This window comes from Melanotaenia boesemani, chromosome 9, assembly GCF_017639745.1.
Source record: "Melanotaenia boesemani isolate fMelBoe1 chromosome 9, fMelBoe1.pri, whole genome shotgun sequence".
NCBI lineage: Eukaryota > Metazoa > Chordata > Actinopteri > Atheriniformes > Melanotaeniidae > Melanotaenia > Melanotaenia boesemani.
The window spans coordinates 18,956,292-18,977,053 of NC_055690.1; the positions used below are offsets into that span (position 1 = coordinate 18,956,292).

The 20,762-nt window shown below is 36.7% G+C and overlaps 1 protein-coding gene across 8 annotated transcripts in view; it reads right to left on the reverse strand.

Annotated features, from left to right (window-relative positions):
* Positions 1–20,762, reverse strand: part of LOC121646731 (syntaxin-1A-like) — a 68,947-nt gene that overhangs the window by 26,863 nt on the left and 21,322 nt on the right. For all 8 annotated transcript variants that reach the window (XR_006011682.1, XM_041995905.1, XM_041995907.1 and 5 more), the window contains exon 3: positions 18,241–18,340. Coding sequence is in view for 7 of the 8 variants with exons in the window: in XM_041995905.1 (XP_041851839.1) it covers positions 18,241–18,340 (100 nt within the window). In the remaining variant the exon portion in view is untranslated. The remainder of the gene's footprint in view (positions 1–18,240; positions 18,341–20,762) is intronic.

Genomic DNA, 20,762 nt, shown 5'->3' on the forward strand with positions numbered 1-20,762 from the left:
ATTAACAGGTGAGAGGCAGCCTGGACAGGTCACAGTCCATCGCAGGGCATGTCGTCATATCTTTTCTTCTTTCTTTTGTTATGGCCAGATAGAAAACTTTTCTTCATTTTGATAAACCCGCTCCCACTTGTTTGTATGCATAAGACGCACTGCTACTCACGGTAAGAGTGAGAGGTGAGACCCTTGAGCATCAGCAGATCACTGTCATATCTAACTCTCCACATTGTCAGTGCTTTGCAGTGAATCTTAATTGGCCTTAGGGGTCCCTTTAACTATGGGCCCCAAGCATCTGCCTGGTATGCCTGTAACATAGGTATTTTATGCTGTCAAGATATTGCAGACTTCCTACACACTAATGTGACCGTTTTGCTTAGTTAATGAAGACAAAATCTAATAATAATGATTTTTTTTATGATTAGACTTTTTTTTTTTTTTATCACCAAGGCTTTATCCATCAAGCAAACAATTAAACAAGTAAAATAACTAAAATGAGTAAAACATATACATCTAGTATACTAAAATAGCTTTCTTTCATCCTTTAAGCCACTAAGGCGCTTTAGAGACACACTTGGTGGAGAAAATGATCAAAAAATGTTGTTTTGGACTTCCAAGGTGCTTCTTCAACTTAAGGCAGGATCCTTAACAGCAGCTCTTTCTAAGCTGTTCCATCATGAAATTTCGCCAAAAGACTATTAAGTATAAGGTTTCTTCAAATGACTGAGTATTATGCTGTGAAATATTACGGATGCTTCTGTGTACCTTCTGCACTTTCAGAACACCAGCAATCCTTTGTGCACACCCGACAGCCATGTCGATTTATCAACCGTTTAATGTGTTATAATTATCAATGAGACTGTTGCCATGACGTTTGCCCACTTCTTAGGACTCTTCCATTACATGTTTTCTGAATGCAAAGAAGACTCCCTTGCTTAATAAGGATGCAACTTCTAGGGAACCATACTACTAAAGCAACATCCTCAACTTTGAGGAGCAACCAACGACAAGAAAAAGTCTGCATGAGTTTATTAAATGGAGAACAGAGAAACCAATCCCATCATACAGTGAAAGAAGAAATGAAAGTATTCAAAACACAGCAAATAAAATTTATTAACAGCTAAACACACACACACACACACACACACACATATATATATATGTTGAGATATTACCATAACTGATTCTCTTGTTGCCAGTGGCCACATATATCCAGCTAAACATATTTTATCAGGGTCAGAGACTGATCTGAAGAGGTGATGCCTTCTGGTCAAGAAAAATTCAGAAAGAAATCCTCTGAGGTGTAAATGTTTGTGTATGCAGAGTGAATACTGCTTTTTAATAGGTTTCATATTGTTATTTCTTCAGATTGCCTGAAGGTGACATGGGGCAATGGAAAGCTAATGTTCTCAGTCATCAGTCATTTTAAATGTCAGAATGACCTGTTAAAGAACAGCTACTGACATTTCTGAAAAATGTGTAAATGGAGGTTAACATATTGTCATTTGATATGCATTAAAGAGGCGTTACGTAACGTTCTGACCTTAAAACTCCACGTTCCGAACATTTTTAGTGACATGTGTATTTCTGAAGATGTCTTTGTCAAGCAGCGTCACAAGGAAGAGAAACCGCAGTGTAGAACTTTGTCATCCTGGATACTGCTTGACGTTCTTGCTTTCACACACTAGCAAGCGAATATAAACATACCAGCACCGTGGCTGATTCGGGAGACATTTTCGGAAGAAGAAAGGAAAAGAAAGACACAAAGGGACAGAGCAAGAGTCAAGATAAGACTGTATAGTGCTGGCTGGACAAAGCTCATAGTACATGTAGAATGCAAGATTGATGCCGAATTAGCCAACGATTGGGGGTGAGTCGCTGTGAGAATTGCAGAAGTTCTGTAGTGGTCTTTAAGACAGAAGTCAAAAACCTTGATCTGATGCTTATGCACTATGTTCATTCAGTTACAGTAATATGTTAAAAAATAAATAAAATGAACTAACAATAACTACAAACATTTATATTTGCATTAATTCACAAGAGAAGCCCAGACATCCCAAAAGTTACCTTCTTAGAAAACTGGCAGCATTAGATCAAAATGTGGAGCTTCAAAACAAAGTGGGTGAATACTGTGATCACACACTGCTTTCCAGTGTTTTATTTTTCTGTATATTTGAAAACTTTTCTTTCTTTTCTTAATTTAACTTCACCACTTTGGATTATTTGTATGGATTTTCCTATTTAGTAGTTTTTTTTATGTGGATTTTTTTCTGTTGTGTTGCTTTGCATCAAAATAGATGAAGCCTGAGATTCTTGTCTTTGAGATACATGGGAAAGATTTAGTCATGAAACAAGCCAAGGGGGTCTGGTACTGTCTAGTTCTGAGAGCAATTTCTCTTTTTGCATTCTCCATACGAGATGGAAATGAAGTAGTGTTACTTTGCAACATTGCCAAGGAGGGTGTGAATACAATGTAAATACAATGAGTCATAAATCATTGTATTGTTTGTGTGACCTCACAATTGTCACTTTACTTTTCCTTTTATACTTCTTTCCTGTTCTTGACTTTGATTTTGTATTGGTTAACTTGTCCTCTTTTAATCAACTTTCTTGCTTGTTATAGACACAGTGGGCACAGAATTGGATTCAGAAAACAGCTAGGCAGGTCAGAGTTTTTTTTTAAACTTTGTCCTAGTTATCTGCAGGGAAAACAACAATCCAATTTGTGTAAAATATCTTCCTTATTTCTATGTAACCATAGAAACCTGTAGTAATCTGTTTCATTAGGGCTGCTTACAGCATCACGTGGATAATAATGTAAAAACTAATCTTAGTTTTAGAGTGAGCATAGAATGTGTGTTTGTATGTGTAGTAGTCTTTTCAGGAGCTGGATTTAATTTTTCTCTCGTGGTTGTCGAACAGAGGATGCCAACCTGCGCGATCAAGTGTCTATTCAGCCTTATTATTTACTGTGTGAAAAGAGGAAAAGTGCTGTCAGAGATGAATAAGTAGATGGATGTGAGAGGAAAGCAAATTAGAGGGCAAAACTGAGGAGTCAATTGAGCTGTGGCTTCACACTCCATCCCTCTCCCAGACACTCTCAAATGGAATCTTCAGGTCACGCTTGTTGCCATCATTAAGACTGTGTTGCTATGGCGATGTGTGCAGTTGGTCCTCTTGGCTGCTTAAAATTGTTTCAAAGTGACAGAGGGAAGGAGAGCCAGAGAGACGCTACAAAGCAAGAAAAGATGTGAAAGCTAGAAGAGGGCCAGTATGACCACAAACAAAATAAATGATGTAGGAAATGTATTCCAGTGTAATTAGTTTATTTGTTTTTCAAGGCAATCCATGGCCTTTTGACTTGCAAGTTAAAAGTACAGAGAAGAAAATTAATTAAGAGCAAAAAAAGAAACAGGTTTCTCATTTGGAAAAAGTGTCACAATTTTGCACTGTTATGTTGAGTTTCCAGCTCTAAAATGGGTAGAATCATCAAAGCATACCAAAATCTTTTCCTAAACTCATTAAAGAAATGTGATGCCTAAACATGGAGTAAACCATAGTGAAAAAAATCAGGGCAGTAAAAAGTTGTTTGGTCTTACATCAGTTCTAATACTTCATAATAAAGTTATTTACCATAACGTTACTTCCAGGATCCTAATAAGGACTACAGCTTCAGTTCAACACAGCTACAGTAATATGGCCCTTGTTGAGGAACATACATATATATGCTCTGTGAATAGCAGCAGAGCTGACACAGTCGACCACAGAGGCTGAAAGTCATGCTGGCAGTCACTAAGCAGGTTATGATATATATATATATATATATATATATATATATATATATATATATATATACATATATATATATACATAACCTGCTCAGTGTAGACCGGTATTGACGTTGTGAATCAAATTGCACCATAGGAATGTCGTTATTCATGGCACAGAGAAAATAACTTTAGTAGTGTCTAAAAGTACTCTTTCATTCTGATGATGAGCCCATTATAATGTCTAACCTAGAGCAGGAGTCATACATATGCATACTGTTAGGCAATCTGACAAACTGCGGCTAGAAAACTTGAACTGTTAGGCAGTGGGAACTCAACTTCCCACCACCTGAAACCTGAATTGCACAGCTGTGAATCCTCCCTGAATAGCAAGTAAGGGTTGAATGAGTGAAGGATGTCAGACACTGTTTCTGTGCATAGAAGAGATGCTACAGAATATAAGAAACTTATTTTTGACACCCTGAGGTTAAAACAGGCACGTATATTGGCCCTAAAAAGAGAAAGAAAGATCAAGATAGATCAAGGCCATCCTATACACTGGTTAAAAAAAAAATGTCACGACTCCCATCTTAAAGTATAGTTCTACAACCTCCTCATATCTATCTTGTCTTAGCTTCATGCTTAACTTAGGAAAATATATATATATATATAATATATTTTTGAGATATATAAATATTAGCATATGTGTTAATGGTGAGGAATAAGTTTAGATAGCACAAAGGACAAATAAAAACATTTTAGATTCATCTAAAAAAAAAAAAAAATAAAAAAAAAAAAACACTTTCAGGATTACTATAAATACCCTTGATGCAGCTGTGCCTGTAAACCACTATCAAATCAGTCAAACTGAAGAGGAGGGAAATCTAAGAATGTGAAACCAAAACCAACGACACTGTACTATGAAGCAACTAATCATATGGATAGAAAATGTTAACCATGTAACCAGAAAATAGAATAGAAGTTGAGGCTGTGTCTGTTTATCTTGAGTTGAATGAGTATAAGTATGCAGTTGATCAATGCAAATACAGAAAAGCTTTTTGTCATTTTTGTGGCTTGATTGGACACTTAATGTTACTGGTTGTTGTGTGATGTGGTTAAAAATGCATTATGAGCTGTGTGGTCAAAGTTGGTGAAATTATTATTTTTGTTTTTGTTTGTTTATTTATTTATTTTAACAAACCACTCAGACAAAGGGCTACCCAGCATCCTGCTAGCACTTTTCTGTAAATTAAAAAGAATGAGACCAAACAAAAACCAAAAACACTATACGAAGAGAAGCCCAAGGGTTTCTATTGGTTGCCAAGCAACTATTTCTGATCAATGAGTAGTCTGGACCATAACCAGGGTAAAATAGTGATTTAAATGTGTTTTTGTTTGTTTTTTTTCCTTAGATGAATGTGATAATTAGTGAGGTGTGCTGGTAGGCAGTTTTTGCTATCATGGGACAGAGCTATGCTAACAGCTTCTGCAAAGCTAGCGTAGCTCAGCTGCTTCAGCTGGGAGAATTCTTATTGTCTTTTCAGAAAGGAAGTAGACATATTAATCCATCCATCCATTATCTTGACCGCTTATTCCATTTCGGGTCGCGGGTGAGCTGGAGCCTATCCCAGCATTTTAACAGGTGAGAGGCAGGGTACACCCTGGACAGGTCACCAGTCTGTCGCAGGGCCAACACAGATAGAGACAAACAACCATTCACACACACACTCACTCCTACGGAGAATTTAGAGTGTCCAATTAACCTAACATGCATGTCTTTGGACGGTGGGAGGAAGCCGGAGAACCCGGGGAGAACCCACGCATACACGGGGAGAACATGCAAACTCCACACAGAAAGGCCACCACCCTCAAGGTTCGAACCTCCCCCCAGCCGAGATTCGAACCGGCGACCTTCTTGCTGTGAGGCTGCGGTGCTAACCACCACACCACCGTGCAGCCCTAGACATATTAATGCAAATGCTAAATTTCTGTTGCAGTACTACAATTTGATTCACTTGATTCTATAATCTCTGTTATGATTATGCAACATAAAGTAAACATACATCTTGCACTTGCACTGAAATGTTTTAGCATTTTCCCTGCAGCATTGTGTTTTCCAAAATTTCAACTTCCTCTCATAGCACACCACATCTTATTCCACTTTTCACTTTATGTTTGCTGATCAGGATGGTATTTTATCTTTATCACCTCTTGGAACCATTTAGATCATTTATGCATTATAAAGACTGGATTGGGAACATCTGGATCAGTTCCTTCCTTTATTAAGCTTCCTACATTATCCTTGGTTCTATGGCAAAACCATGTATCAACTCATGTTTGAGTCCAATCTCAGTCTTCTTTTCACTATCAGAAGTCTAAGGCTCAACAACACAGCCTGTATGTATCAGTCTGACATCAGAGTACAATGACATCTGAAAAAATGCTTCTGTTTTCCCTTCACTAATACCAGGTCAATTGCTGCTGTCCAACTATGCAACTTGTAACCATTTATCTTTGTCTTCAATTCACAGGCCATCTCTGTCTCCCTCTGCTCTCTCTGTAAATGTATTACCACTCTTTTGTGTTTGTTCTACTTATTGAGCGTCTAGAGTCCAGATGTCTGGTAAGATAGACAGAAGATGAGCTCATCCTTCAAACATTACTGGCGTTTACTGTACTGCAGAATCACTGTGTGAACACAGGTAATGACAAACTGATAGCACAGTAGCACAGTACTCTACCAAACTGTCGAAGAGTTTCCATACCAGGAAGCTACCTGTTCCTTTTCTTTCTATTTATAATACACACATAAAATCTTAAAACTCATTACTTTAAATCTTTATTTATTAACTTTTATATGGCCACTGTCCAAAACCCTTATACAATATGTTTTGGCCAGAATGAGTGTCAGATGGTTAGACATGATCTATCAAAGCTAAAGGTGAAGTAAGTTAACTAATTAAACTGGGTGTGCTGATGAACAGCAGGCAAGAACCAAAACATAATAGACAAGGCAAAAAAGTAAATAAATAAAATAAAAAAAAACAAACAAACAAACAAATAAAAAAACCAGGAAAGACCAAACTCAAAATAACAAGACTAAAAAGCCCAAACCAGAACCCACAGATCACGACAGGAAGCAAGGTTGTGATAACGTACACCTACAGCAAAACAGTTTATTTTTAAATTTAACTTCATTCTCTCTAAATTTGAATTAAAAAAAGAGGGAGATATAATTTAAATTTTATTGAACCCATTTTTTACGTCACTTCACCTCTTGGATAATATCAGAAATAGCCAGTTACTCTAGATTCATTAGACTGAGATTGTATGGTATGCTGCCACTGGACAATTTATAAACAGAAATTTATTCAATGATTTGATCATTTATTGGACATTTTATTTATTAAATAAATATTTATTAGCCTTATTCAAAGTCAAACTTTAACAATCAGTTTGTATAAATTAAATAACCCTGCAAAACATCACAACAACCTGATTGAGGAATGAAACCTGCTTGAACAATGCTTAACCCGAGGTTTGCTATTCTCAAAAGGCTAACTCAAAAGTGTTGCTATTTGAAAAAAAAAAAAAAAAACAATTTAAATGAATACATCTTACCATATAGTATCTGTCTAATTCCAGTCTGATCTGTGTATTATTCTCAGATGATGTAGTGGTAGCAGCACATCAATCTGATGTAGTTGGAAAACCAATTAAAAGCCATCACTTATAATGCTTGTGCAATTCAGTGACAGCACAGTGTTCAAGCTTAGATTAAGGTTGCTGGAGTCAGAAAATACGTTAAACCTATGCTAGCCCGTCTGTTTCTGTTTTTTATTTTATTTATGGTTGTAACACTAAACCTCATGTTGGATTGGACTAAAGGGTGGTCCAAATATTTGGGAAAACAATTGAATAATTCTAACATATTGCTTAAACATTACCACTTTATTAGGAGGAGTGCATGATGATGACATCTAAATGGACAGCTAAAGTGGGGAAGTAAAAGCACTTTGCTTACCATAACTGAACAAAAGGAATGCTGTTACAGTCCCTAAATGAAACAAGGCTCAACATAAAGTAACCATAACATCAGAGAAAAAGACCAAGCAGCAATATTTATAAATCATTTTACTTTAACTAAAATAAACAAGGGAGAAGGGAGCCCCGACCAAAAGAATCAACAGATGGGATTGTACCGCAAACCAGTCACATAGTAGGCCGTATAGAATCTGCGCTGCTCCCCCTAACCTTAAGTTCAAAACTAAGAAACCGAAAACAGAACTTAACAAAAAAATAGATCTGTGAGCTACTGTGTTCGCCAAAATGTGCACTGGTGCAAAGTAAGGCTAGCTAGTTAGCTAGCAATATGACAGCTAGTTAAACAAAAATGCTGTAGAAGCCAAAATGATAGTTGACTTTTGTGGACCATTATTTAACTTTCTAAATATGATTTCTTGCCTTTTTTGTTTCTTATGAAAAAGCTGAAGAGTTGCAAATGTTTTTTGGGAAATTTACTATCCATTATGTCCTGTTGGTCTTACAGATTTAGCTTAAGTTTAACAGTAAATATGCAGGTTACATTTGTTTTGGCTACCCAGGGATAGACTCAAAACATCTGGGCTGAAGCCCCTGGAAAACTGTCTGGCAACACCACTGGGCCAGAAATGGGCAAAAACACCACGACTTCATTATCGGCCTATGAAACCAAGTGATTCCTGTACCGCCTCACATGCAGGAAACAGCAAAAGGTGGACACCTTCATCCCAGTCTTTATTAAACTCAAGGCAAAATGTCCAGAGCATGTGCGTGAGAGTTTAATGAAATCTCTCCCGAGCGCCTTGACTTTTAAGGTTATACGCACTGGATTAATGGTGAGTGAGGTTAAGTTCTTTCATCGCCTGCTCAAAAATGCATGACATGAAATTAATTTCCTTTTTGAACAACCTCAGGCTGCCCAAACACAGAAAAAAAACTTCATCAAGGCCTGCAGAATGACGGGTGCAGGAATTTTGAGCACTGGAATTGCCTTGGGAAACACAGTGGAAGCACACATCACAGTCAGCAGAAACCTGTGGCCAGCTTTTGTGCACGGAAAGAAGCCAAAATAATAACCAGGACATGATCAAAGGGTGCATCTACAGATAGGGAGGGGTCTTTGACACAGTTTTCCAGATACCTGACACACATGACAAGTTTTACGATACCACCTCACATCACGTTTAGTCCAGAACAAAAGAAACTACACAAATTGCAAAAGTATAAGTTCTATTAACTCCCACATGACAAAAACAGCATCAACTCTGAGTCCTTATCCATAACAATTTCAAAGTTTGGAAACTTGATTCACTTTGAAATGGTAGGTGTGTCCATGTACAACTTTTCCCTAGTACTGTATAGACCAGTAACCAATATTAACTGGAATTCACTTTCAATATCAATGGTGTCATTACATTGTTGCACAAATGTCTTGTTCAACTATAGTGTGTGATGAACTGGCTGATGCACTGATTCTAACATTTAAAATCAAGTTAAAAAAGGTTTGAATACAGATACAGACTCAAATGAAGACTTCCACATGAACAAATGATTTTATTATTCTGTAGGGAGAGAACAAAGAGATAGAATACATGTTAAGATGAGTTTGTTAATGAAAGCTGGAGACCTTTAAAGGTGTTAAAACCTTTCAATTTGACTGTAGAATTCAAATGAGATAATCATCTATCACTGTCAAGCGCTTCTGCAGGAAGGAAAGGAGGACAAAATATGTTTTTTTGGGTGCCACTCATCACAGAGCTTATTGCTTTATTATGCATTTGCTAATGACCTCCTCCTTCTCTCTAACAACCTCTATTTCTCATGCAAGATCTTTCAAAACATATTATAAGAGTTAGTTTGATTTAAACTTGGTGATGCCACAGTTACTTTGAATCATTCCCAACAACTAAGAATGTAATATAGATAAGAGCGCTAACCACTTTACCATCACTGAATGCTGATTTAGGTCAAAGGATCAGATGGTAGTAGAAGATGTTTGTGGGCTAGTTTTCTGACTTCGACCCTTATTGTATTTGAGTGTACTTAACCTTGGACATGACCATCCACTTCACATTAACCTCACTATTATGAACATTTAAAGCAATCAGTATGAGGGAGATATTATGAGGGAGATTTAAGAGAAAAGGAAATTAAAAATGATAATGAAAAGAGACAAAGAAAAATACAGCTGACAAGGAACAAAAGAATACTAAAATAAATAAAGAGAAAAAGTTGGAGTAACCCGTGCTTTTAATTTTTGGTTAAAGATGAAGGAGGTTTGGTAGGCAGATCTCTGAGGGTGGGAGCACGTAAGCCAACAGCTAAAACTAGAAATAGTAACAATCACAGGCTTCAATTAAAGCAAGCATCTCCAGTGGTTCCAGTTGAGGGCTTTTAAGAGTCAGAAACAAGATACTCTTATAAACCAGAGACTTAAATATCAAGTGGAACAACAATAAGAGGTTGGACACGTGTTAATGATCAAGTTATCTGTATCCAGTTACAGACAAATCATGTTTTGTTTACCCCTTTTCCAGAAAGGTTGATGACATTTCTATTATGCAATAAAATGTGTCCTCACTGGCCAACTTTACTCTATACAGAAAATAAGAACAAATTTAAATTTTTATGCAACTAACTCCTGAAAATCTGTGAGATAGGCAGGTTTAACATTGTGTTACATCTGCTTTGTTTTTAATGACCCTTTTTAACTGTTTGGGAACTTAAAGTACTAATAGTTGCAGTTCTGCAGATGAACCCGTGTCTGTTCCTTCAGAATACATAATTTCAGATGCTCAACAGTTCTTTACTGTTGTCTAACTCTCCTCTTCATTTGCAGTTTTAATCCGTTGGTTTGGCTCATTTCTTGAAACAGAAATGACCTTCTCAAAATAACATGGACAAATCTCCAAACCATCTTGTAATTGGAAGAATAGCATTTCTCATTGATTTCATCAAATTGCAAATGTCTTAGTACATGTTGCAAGAGAAAAAACAGCAGTACGACGGACGGACGGACGGACAGACAGACAGACAGACAGACAGACAGACAGACAGACAGACAGACAGACAGACAGACAGACAGACAGACAGACAGACAGATAGATAGATAGATAGATAGATAGATAGATAGATAGATAGATAGATAGATAGATAGATAGATAGATAGATAGATAGATAGATAGATAATGAAGAAAATAATGTGACCAAAGGGACATGTTAATCCAAGGTGTGTCCACTAATTAGCATCACAGGTGTCTACAATCTTGTAATCAGTCAGTGGGCCTATGTATAGGGCTACAGGTAGTCACTGTGCTGTTTGGTGACATGGTGTGTACCACACTCAACATGGACCAGAGGAAGCAAAGGAAAGAGTTGTCTCAGGAGATTAGAAAGAAAATTATAGAGAAGCATGTTAAAGGTAAAGGCTATAAGACCATCTCCAAGCAGCTTGATGTTCCTGTGACTACAGTTGCACATAGTATTCAGAAATTTAATTTCCATGGGACTGTAGCCAACCTCCCTGGACGTGGCCGCAGGAGGAAAATTGATGACAAATCAAAGAGACGGATAATATGAATGGTAACAAAAGAAAAACTTCTAAAGAGATTAAAGACGAACTTCAAGCTCAAGGAACATCAGTGTCAGATCGCACCATCCGTCACTGTTTGAGCCAAAGTGGACTTTAATAGGAGACGACCAAGGAGGACACCATTATTGAAAACAAATCATAAAAAAGCCAGATTGGAATTTGCCAAACTACATGTTGGGAGAATGTCCTATGGACAGACAAAAATGGAACTTTTTGCCAAGGCTTTTGTCAGATTCGAGTTATTTCTGTCACCATTGAGTTTTTCTTTCATTAACCGAAGATTACCAACAATTTTGTCCACGTCTGTAGTTTTATTTAACCTGGAAAATTAGGGGTTGCAGCAGCACACATTCGTGCAAAAGATTCAGATAACCAAAAAACATAAAGCAGCAAAACAAACATGCAAATCTATATACCATATAATCAATATATATATATATTGATTATATGGTATATATGGGTGACAATTACATGAATGGGTGACTGAGATACAAGTAGAGCACTTTGTAGAACAAGGTTAAATCATAAACTTTGATGATCTAATAATTTGCGCTGATGCACACTCATACTATCACAGATTATGACTTTTTCATCTTTCACTGAAAATAGCATTGATGGCTATTGTCATCTTTGGAATCTAAGAAATACATTTCTTTTGTTTTTTCTTTGTTACTGCAGTTACTCATTTCACCACATTGCTTGTGTCCACGGTCTTTCTAACAATCTGAGATGAGCTCATGTTCAGAGACATCAGTGATATTCCTGTTTGGAGTAGATACGGTGTATTGCTTCGTCCTTGCATCATGCAGTTTCAGGTTAAAACTGGATGTGGTGATGGACTGTATTGAGTGAAAATAGTCTCCTAAGGTTCTTCTGAGCCCTTGTGGTTATATTGATCATGGTGTCATGATGGTTTCTCATGCAGGGCCACCTAAAGGCACCACGATCACGTACACCCAAGAGTGGCTTTCCCCCACAGGCTATTCACACTGAGCTGTCTCTAGACTCCCTAGAAGTCTAAAGAGGCAAAGAACAGAAATTCATCATTTCTAGATTGATGGGACAAAAAAAAATGAATATGTAAAGAACTAAAAGGATAGTTTCACCTATAATATTTCAATACACAGTTTTTTTGTGTAGATCTCCAACAATGTGTTTACCAGCTGGTCTGTTAACATATGTTCATGTGAATCGTTGCCTTCTCTCTTCTCACTGGGCCCTCGGCCCTCTCTCCCTACAAAAGGCCACAGACAGTGAGCAATGGCAGCGCATATTTTCAAAGGAAAATGGTGGAGAGCAGAGCAAAACTGTAGTAATTATAGGTTGAAAGTAGTTGCTTTTCCCTACAATTATACCCTGATGGGCATCAAAACACCTTTGAAGGTAACCTGCAGTAGCTTCTCTGAAGCAAAGTGAACTCATTGCCCACAGGTGAAAATATGAAATAAACAGGGGACCTACCTAAGGTATTCCTAATTTTTTTTTTATCCAAGCATTCATACAACTAAGAACCCATTTAGGTAAATATAGTGATGTTAAGACTTTTGAAAAAAATGGGGAGTGATTATGTAATACAATATAATTTTCCTGAGTGGTGCATATAAACTAATTCTAATGATTTGATACCCATATTTTAAAACGATACTCCTTTTTATGTGACTGTAATCTGTGTTGCAATCATCATGATGCTCTGGAAATGTAATATATAGTCTTTCAAGAACTAAGAGACAAAAACTCAATGAGCATTTTAACTTTAACATAAAGACATGTTGTTTTGTCTTAGGAAAAGTAGCCAACATTATTGTAATAGTTTAGTATGTGTCAAAGAACAGTGCGTGAAGAAACTTCATAAATAAAATAACACTCAGTTTATGTGTTGAGAAGTCTGTAATAAAAACTGAGCTAGCTTCTGTAATCTATAAACATCTTTTGCTTGTCAGGGAGAAACTGTCAACATGAACCTTACAATAAAGTTATGATAAAATATTAAAAATAAAATATAAATGAATGAATGTTATAAAATAAATTCTGCAGGCAAGTATGTGATGATGAACTGTCTCTAACCTGCAACTACTATACTGTAAAAAGATAGGAAACTTGGAAGAGATTAAATATAAAATCAGTACATCAATACCATTTAATATTATAACCCTATTATAGACCTATTTTCCATAACTACACTATTATAATGTTCATTTTAAAATGTCATCAAAGCTTTGTTTAATTTCAAATGATCCATCATTCTCTCCTGAGGGTGTAAAAGCTTCATGGAAGCTGCATTATTCATCATGCAGTATTCATGACCTTTGACCCACTGCTGTAAAATCTTTAAATTCCATCATCATAGATCAACACAGTGCAGGCAGTGCTGAATGGGGCTTATCAACAACATGGCAAACAAAAACAAATAATGCAATTATTCATTTCCATCATGTCATCTGTGTCTTACCTTTGTGCATTAGAGGAATGTACTCATGAGGAAACACAGCTTTAATACACATTAGGACCTGGTGATCACCTGATAGATCATCATTGTTGAAATTCTACTGTATACTGCTGCTAAACACAGTACGCATCAACACACATACACACAGAGCCAAATAAAAAAAAATCACAATTCCCTATTGGGAATTTGTTTTGCTTTATTTAAGTGAGTGGATAAACTGTAATACGGAATGATGTGTATGGCAGGGTGAATACAATATTATAAAGAAACTGCATGTATTAGTACAAGTGTGCTTATTAACATGAGCCTGCAGATGGGCTGGAATTAACGGTGAGGAAATCACCAAGAAGAATTAAATGAGACAGAAACAGGAGAGTTTCAGTTTCACATTTGTGTAAGTCATTTTAAGAAATGTACACATCATATTGTTTGTGTTGCTACCTTTCTGTTATCCTGTTTATCAGCTACCCAGAGAGAAAATAAAATGATGCCATGACTGATCACCCCTACTCTCTGTATCACAGACAAGTCACAGCATCCGTCTCAGCTATATATCTATTTTCATGTGAGACAACAAGTGAGAATTGCAGGATTTGGATGGGAAACTGGTTTGAGAAAGACACTTGTGCTAGAGGAACGAAACATGAAGAGACTTGTGCTTCAGGAAGGTGAGTTTGATTTGGTAGAAAAATAATTTCTGAGGTTACAACAGAAGCAGAAAAGAATTCTTTCACCACAGGAGAGAAAAAACTGACTAGAAGACTGTAAGACTGTAAGGTAAGCGCAACATGAAAAAGGGGGAAAATGGTTTCATGTATCAAATATTAAATAAAAAACATTACAGTGATATAGAATAAATATATTATTTGACAATATAATACAAATGTGAGACCTGAATAGGAGAAATGTCAGGGGAGAGTGGTACCACAACAGGAAGAGAGACATGAAAACTTATGTGTGCAGAAAAAACCCCAATGTGTCCTAAAATACGTCTTATCACACGCATGAGCATAATTTTGGAGAACCTTTCACCAAAACGTATGCAGTCAATGAATGCACAACCATAAAATATCTTGATACACCAGGATACATTCTAATATTGTTTTTAATTTTTTTTTTCTTTTTTCGTTTTTTTTTTGGTGACAGGTCTAAATATTCAGCCTTTTATTAGAATTTGGGTTTTCAGTTTACTTTATTATGGCCATTCTTTTACAGTCTTTTACAAATTAAACCTACTATTCATTTGATGTACAACCATAATAAACAGTTTCTTAATTTTAGTAGTTCATGACTTAATTTGAACGAACATGACAATCAATATTGTAAATATGGTCACATTTTAAGTAAAATATAATAAAAGAACATTCTCAGGTGGTAATGCATAGTTTATGATGTTATTAGTCAACATTCACGTGTTTCACAAATCGATCAAGGCAATAGCCAGCATGACCAATCCAGGGATGATATCATTGTGCCTTCCTTCTTATATACAGCCTTGTGGAGAAGCAAGACCTTTGACTTTGCTTTGAATAAGCATTGAAGAAAGGGTTACCAAGGAAGGTGGACATGATAGTGTTGTTGATAGTGTAAGCTGTTTTTTGAATGGTTATTCTAAATATGTTGTTTTTAAGTCTTAGCAGAACCTGCAGTCATGGTTCTCCCCTCCATTAATTCAGATCTGGAGTTTGCCTTTTTAACCCAACATAACTGCTTAGAGGTGCTATTGGAGAGCTTGCAGAGTGACCAGCCTTTACAAAGACTTTAAAGTAATTTTGTGGCAAGGTAAAGCTTCACAAATCCACTTGTGTGGCTGTTGACCTTTAGCCTTATTTTGTTTTGTGTTTTTTTGTTTGTGTGTGTGTTTTTTTGTCTTTTCAGTATAATATGTGAGACCACAATGCGTTCCCATTAAAACATTAATCATGCTTTTCTTGCCAGAAGCATATATTGAGCGTAAGAGAAGTGAGAAAAACAACATATTTCACTTCTGTTCATTTTTAAATATTTGACAGAAATGTAATCTTTTCAGTTAAATTTCTAAACAAAAAGAATTATTCATTATAAAGTATTAGGGTAGGATTTTGAATCATAGAAGAAAAAGTTGCACAAAAAAAAAACATGCCATATGAAATATTGCTCAGAAAACAAGGAGCTTCTGGGATATTTTTTATAAGTTATTTTATTCTCTCTTCAGTGGCTCCAATGCAACAGGCAAACAGCAAAGAAAAAAAAACTCCCAGTAATCAATGACCCAGACATTTCCATCAACAGTTGACTGATATGCATTTTTGCATTTATCAGCTTGACATGCACAGACACCATGCACTGATCAGATATGTCTTACAGAAGAATGTATATCTAAAACGCAACATCTTGCTTCAGTACTGCTCTGCCCTGTGTGTGATGGGCACGCTCAGGCTAGTTAAAGGAGCTCATTTGATGCCTGCAGCAGTGAGCAAATCAATGCTTTTTCAGGTAGGTGGGAGGTAGGGGATCAGAAGGGAGGAAAAGGATTGTGGTGTCACTATTATGAGCAACACCCTCCTTGTGAGAGCAGGGGTTGGGATCAATGTACTGACATAAATGAGAGAAGAAGAGGTATAAGACAATAGAGGTGGGGGACAGATGGACAGGAGAAAAGATCCAGTACCGTTTAAACAAAAGCAAAGTTGTTAGTGAGTAAAATGGGCAAAGGGGCTGAAAAAAAGAGAGAAATATGGCAGAAAGTGGTAACAACGGCCAAAGAGGTAAAGACAGGACTAAAGAGTAATGGAGATGGAAAGCAGAAAATTGTAGAAAATGGACAAACAAGAGTACAGGATTTCACTGAGAGAGCTTAAATGTCTCAAAAGCACAGAGAGAACTGATAGGTGCTCCAAACATCTTCAAGGTCCTCTGACATCTATTACAGACTCCATTTGCAGGCAGGCTTTTTGCTTTTCTGACAAATTGCTCTTTTATCTTCTCAATTTCTTTTAAAATTAAGGAGCCATTTTTCTTCCTATTGCTGGAATCTGCATCTATCATTTTTTCTTGCTTTTGTTATATATTAGATGGCTTGTAACTTGAGTATTTTCTGTTATTCTCCATTCGTAATCCTTTGAAAGTTTCAGTGATTTATTATTGACAGAACAACAGAATTAAACAGTAATGCTACATTTAAACAGCCACAGATGTTTGCACTAGAGTCAGTTTGGCTCAAACAATATAACTTCATCAAAAGAAGCAAATACATTGATTAATAATTAATAGGAAATGCATGACTACTGAGAGGAAAAATATTAGGTGACTTCGCAAGGTTGTGCTTCACTGAACCTTTAAAGCATTTTCACTGCTATCTGTTAAATCTCTTGATACTCATGATGAATACTTTACATCATATTACATTGCTTGTCAGGACCCCGCGGCATTAGGCTGAAATGCCTTTGTTGTGCATAAGTGTTCTGTGTGTAAGTACAGAGGCAAAATGGTAGGTCAAGGTTGATGCACACTCTTCTGAGTCAACAATGGAGGCAGTCACAGAGCCAAACTGGAAAGCATGAGAAAGGACAAGATGGCAAGGTGGAACACAATGCTCTAACTAACAATTCTGAATCTGTGAAAATAGCTTTCTATGTGAAAACACACACCAATGCAGTGCTGAGCAGCCTCTGTTTTATCTATGAAAATTAAAGGGTAAGTCACACAGATGCCTGTTTAACAAGACTTCCTTCTCTGTGTTGTAAGGTGGGACAACTGTGAAAAACATGCCTAATGTCGCAAAGTAAACCAGAAAAAAGTAACATACAAGAAGCCCAATGGACTCTAAAGGAAAACTAAGGGTGCATTCACACCCGCCCTTATGATTCGAATCCTAGTTCTTTGCTTGGGGATGTGTAAATGCCCAACACTGATGCAAATCAAAGACAGACTCTGGGAGCAGACAAACATAGATCTCGGTCTGATTCAAGTGAATGCAGGAAGCGGACTACAGTGAGAAGAGCATTGGTGGTACAATGCAGGGCATTGTGGGTAAACTCAACTAAGACATATGTGCACGTGGGATGATAACTGAGAGAAATGGCTCACGGTCGAACGTGAAAAAATGAGGTAAAAGTTCTGATAGAAATATGATCAGTTAAATTCAGTGTTGAGACTTTTCACTCAGATTTTTTGATTAACTGATTTAAGTGAATTGGGATACTGAAAATAATTACTGGTTATGTCACTAACTCAAACGACGCTGGTCAGTCTGAGAAAAAGTCCACCAAAAACATCACTCAGTAATCTGTGTTAGGATTATGTTCTATCAGAGGGAGAACAGATACTTTTTAAAGCTTTGAAGGTCCGAACATGTTTCACTTTTTACTCAGACATTTATATTATAAATAAATACAAGTAAAAAGAACAAACAGCCTTACTCTCATCAGGGTTAGGTGAGGCAAGGATGGCGCTGTGCTTCCTCTTCACTTCTTCAACTTTTTCTGCCAGAGTCTCGATAAAACCCCGGATCTCTTCCACCTGTTAAGAGAGGGACCAAGAGGTGCTTTAGAAGTGCTCAGTGCTGAGGCAGGAGACACCAGTAATTAGCCTGACTGATGTTGTTGAAGACTAAACTGAGGATGTAATTATCATATTATGGATTGAAAACAGTGAAGCTGAATTAAGTGAATATGCAGATTCTCTGTGACTGTTAAATGAGGAAAATCTCTGATGTATGTGTGTGACCTGAGGACTACATCTGAGCAGTCTGGAAACAGAGGAAGGCAGGGAAAGGTTTGCCATTTTACAAAACCCAGCTTATGTGGACACTTCAGTTTCAGTACAGTTTAATTCAATTCTGCAACATAGATTTTTTTTTTCTTTCCTTATCTTTATACTGAACCAGGAGCTGCCTTGACCTTCATGCTGTCAGATAGCAAGCGCTATGAAAATTTACGTTATTTAATTCATTTGAGAAAACTGACCCAGGCGGTTTATTGCATTTAGATTTTTCTTTGAACTCTGCATCATCTTCTACCAAGAAAAAGGTCTGACATTCTGATCAATCACTTCCTTCCAACTCGCTGCTGCCTCATCACCAGCTCTGCTGCTGCAGGCTCATGCCAACAGCTGGATGTGCAGCAGGCCACATCTGTCGGTGACTTAATCAATTTTAACTTTCATCTCAAACTGTCACACTGCTCATCAATTTCTCCTTCTTTACACCTGCTCTACTTCTGACCAGCACCCTCTCCATTCATTCTTCTCTATAATACATTCATCATTAAGACAGTTTTTATTCCCTTTCATTTGTTGTCCACCTTTCCTCTTTCACTTTTTATACCTCTGCTACATTCCAGAGTCTTCCTGCACTAAGCCTTCATCATTATTTTCTAATCATCTTCCTAATTAACTGTTAATTGAATCTTTTTTTTTTTTTTAATAACAACTTAATTGCTCTGAGCAACGAGGGGAGAGGCCGCACATTAGAGGATTCACTTGTCCATACACAGGGTTGGGGATGATTTAAAAAAAAGGTAGAAATGGGGCAGCTGTAGCTCTAGAGGAAGAGAAGTCATCACTCAGTCAGGGTGAGTGGTTCAATCCCTGGTTTTCACCTTGTATATGATACATTTATTCATATGCATATGATTTAAAAAAAACAAAAAAAAAAAACATTTTTGGCCTGTAATAGTTGACTGAGAAGTGTTGTGTGAATGGTTGAATGTAGCTTGTGCTGTAAAAAGACACTTCCGTTGCTCAACAAGACTCTTAAATGCTGCCAATTTACCTTTTAAATGTAATATAGCAAGTGAGAAATGAGACATGAAATGTAGTAGATAAAACTGTTGCCTTAGTTGAGAAATGATGGTTGGTGAGTCACAAGGTATCTCCCAGTGTTCATAAGACAGCAGGCAAATTTTATTTACATGGGAGAAAAAACTATTTCTGACACTCCTGAGATATAAATACAGAAGCTAATAAACTTACACACACCCACAAAACTTTATTGAACACTGAGTCAGATCTACAACAGTTTTCAAATGGACAAGTCGAATTTTGGTATTAACAAAAGACGAATCATCCTTTATCTTAGGAAATGTAAAGCAACCTGAGACTTCCAAATACCCAAATATAAAACTACCACTACTACTTAGAAACATACTAGGTTAATTGGTGCTTCTAAATTCTGCTGATAGCAGCTGGGATAGGCTCAAACACCATCTTAAGCTTGAATTGGAATGAGTGTGTATACAAAATGGATGGATGGACAGACAATAAGATTAAAATAATGTCCAAAGATAGCGAGCAAAAAGGAAGGATAATTGTCTGACAACTACAACAACAAAAATAGTCCTTCCTTACATCTTCTTTCTCAGGGGCTTTTTACACAGTAGCCTGAGCTTTCACAATCTGTATTTTCAGCTGTATTATTCGTGGCTCCTAAATAACCAAAAAGCCCTCCATAAAAGTCAAACAACATTATCAGGCAGTAGCAAGTTAGCCAAGAGTTCAGTTTGAGGGATAATAATAGATAATTGTAGTTTTCCTTGATAATAGATTAATTTAATATAGGCTTCAATCTTCTGGAGTTTCTTTAATTAAGTAGGCAGATGAACTTTGTTTTTTCTCAAAGTATTTATCTTATCTTTAACTTATTGATAAGTGCGGTCGCCCCAGCTTACACCCAACCATGTTTGTCATGTTACAAGAAAAAAGATTAACTTGGACGTTTGTGCTCTTGATTGATTGAAGTGGTCTTTACCTAAATGTAGCTGATAATAATTCAAGATAGTGTGAGTCAATTATCAACTGAACTGGAAAACCCATTGTGGAACCAGCATACTTGTTGGAACCATGAAATGTTTCCTCACTCTGTTAACCATCATAAAGTCTTCTAATGTTTGTAACTCTGTCCTCTGATCTGAGTTATTCTGGTGTAAAAGTCGAATTATTATCT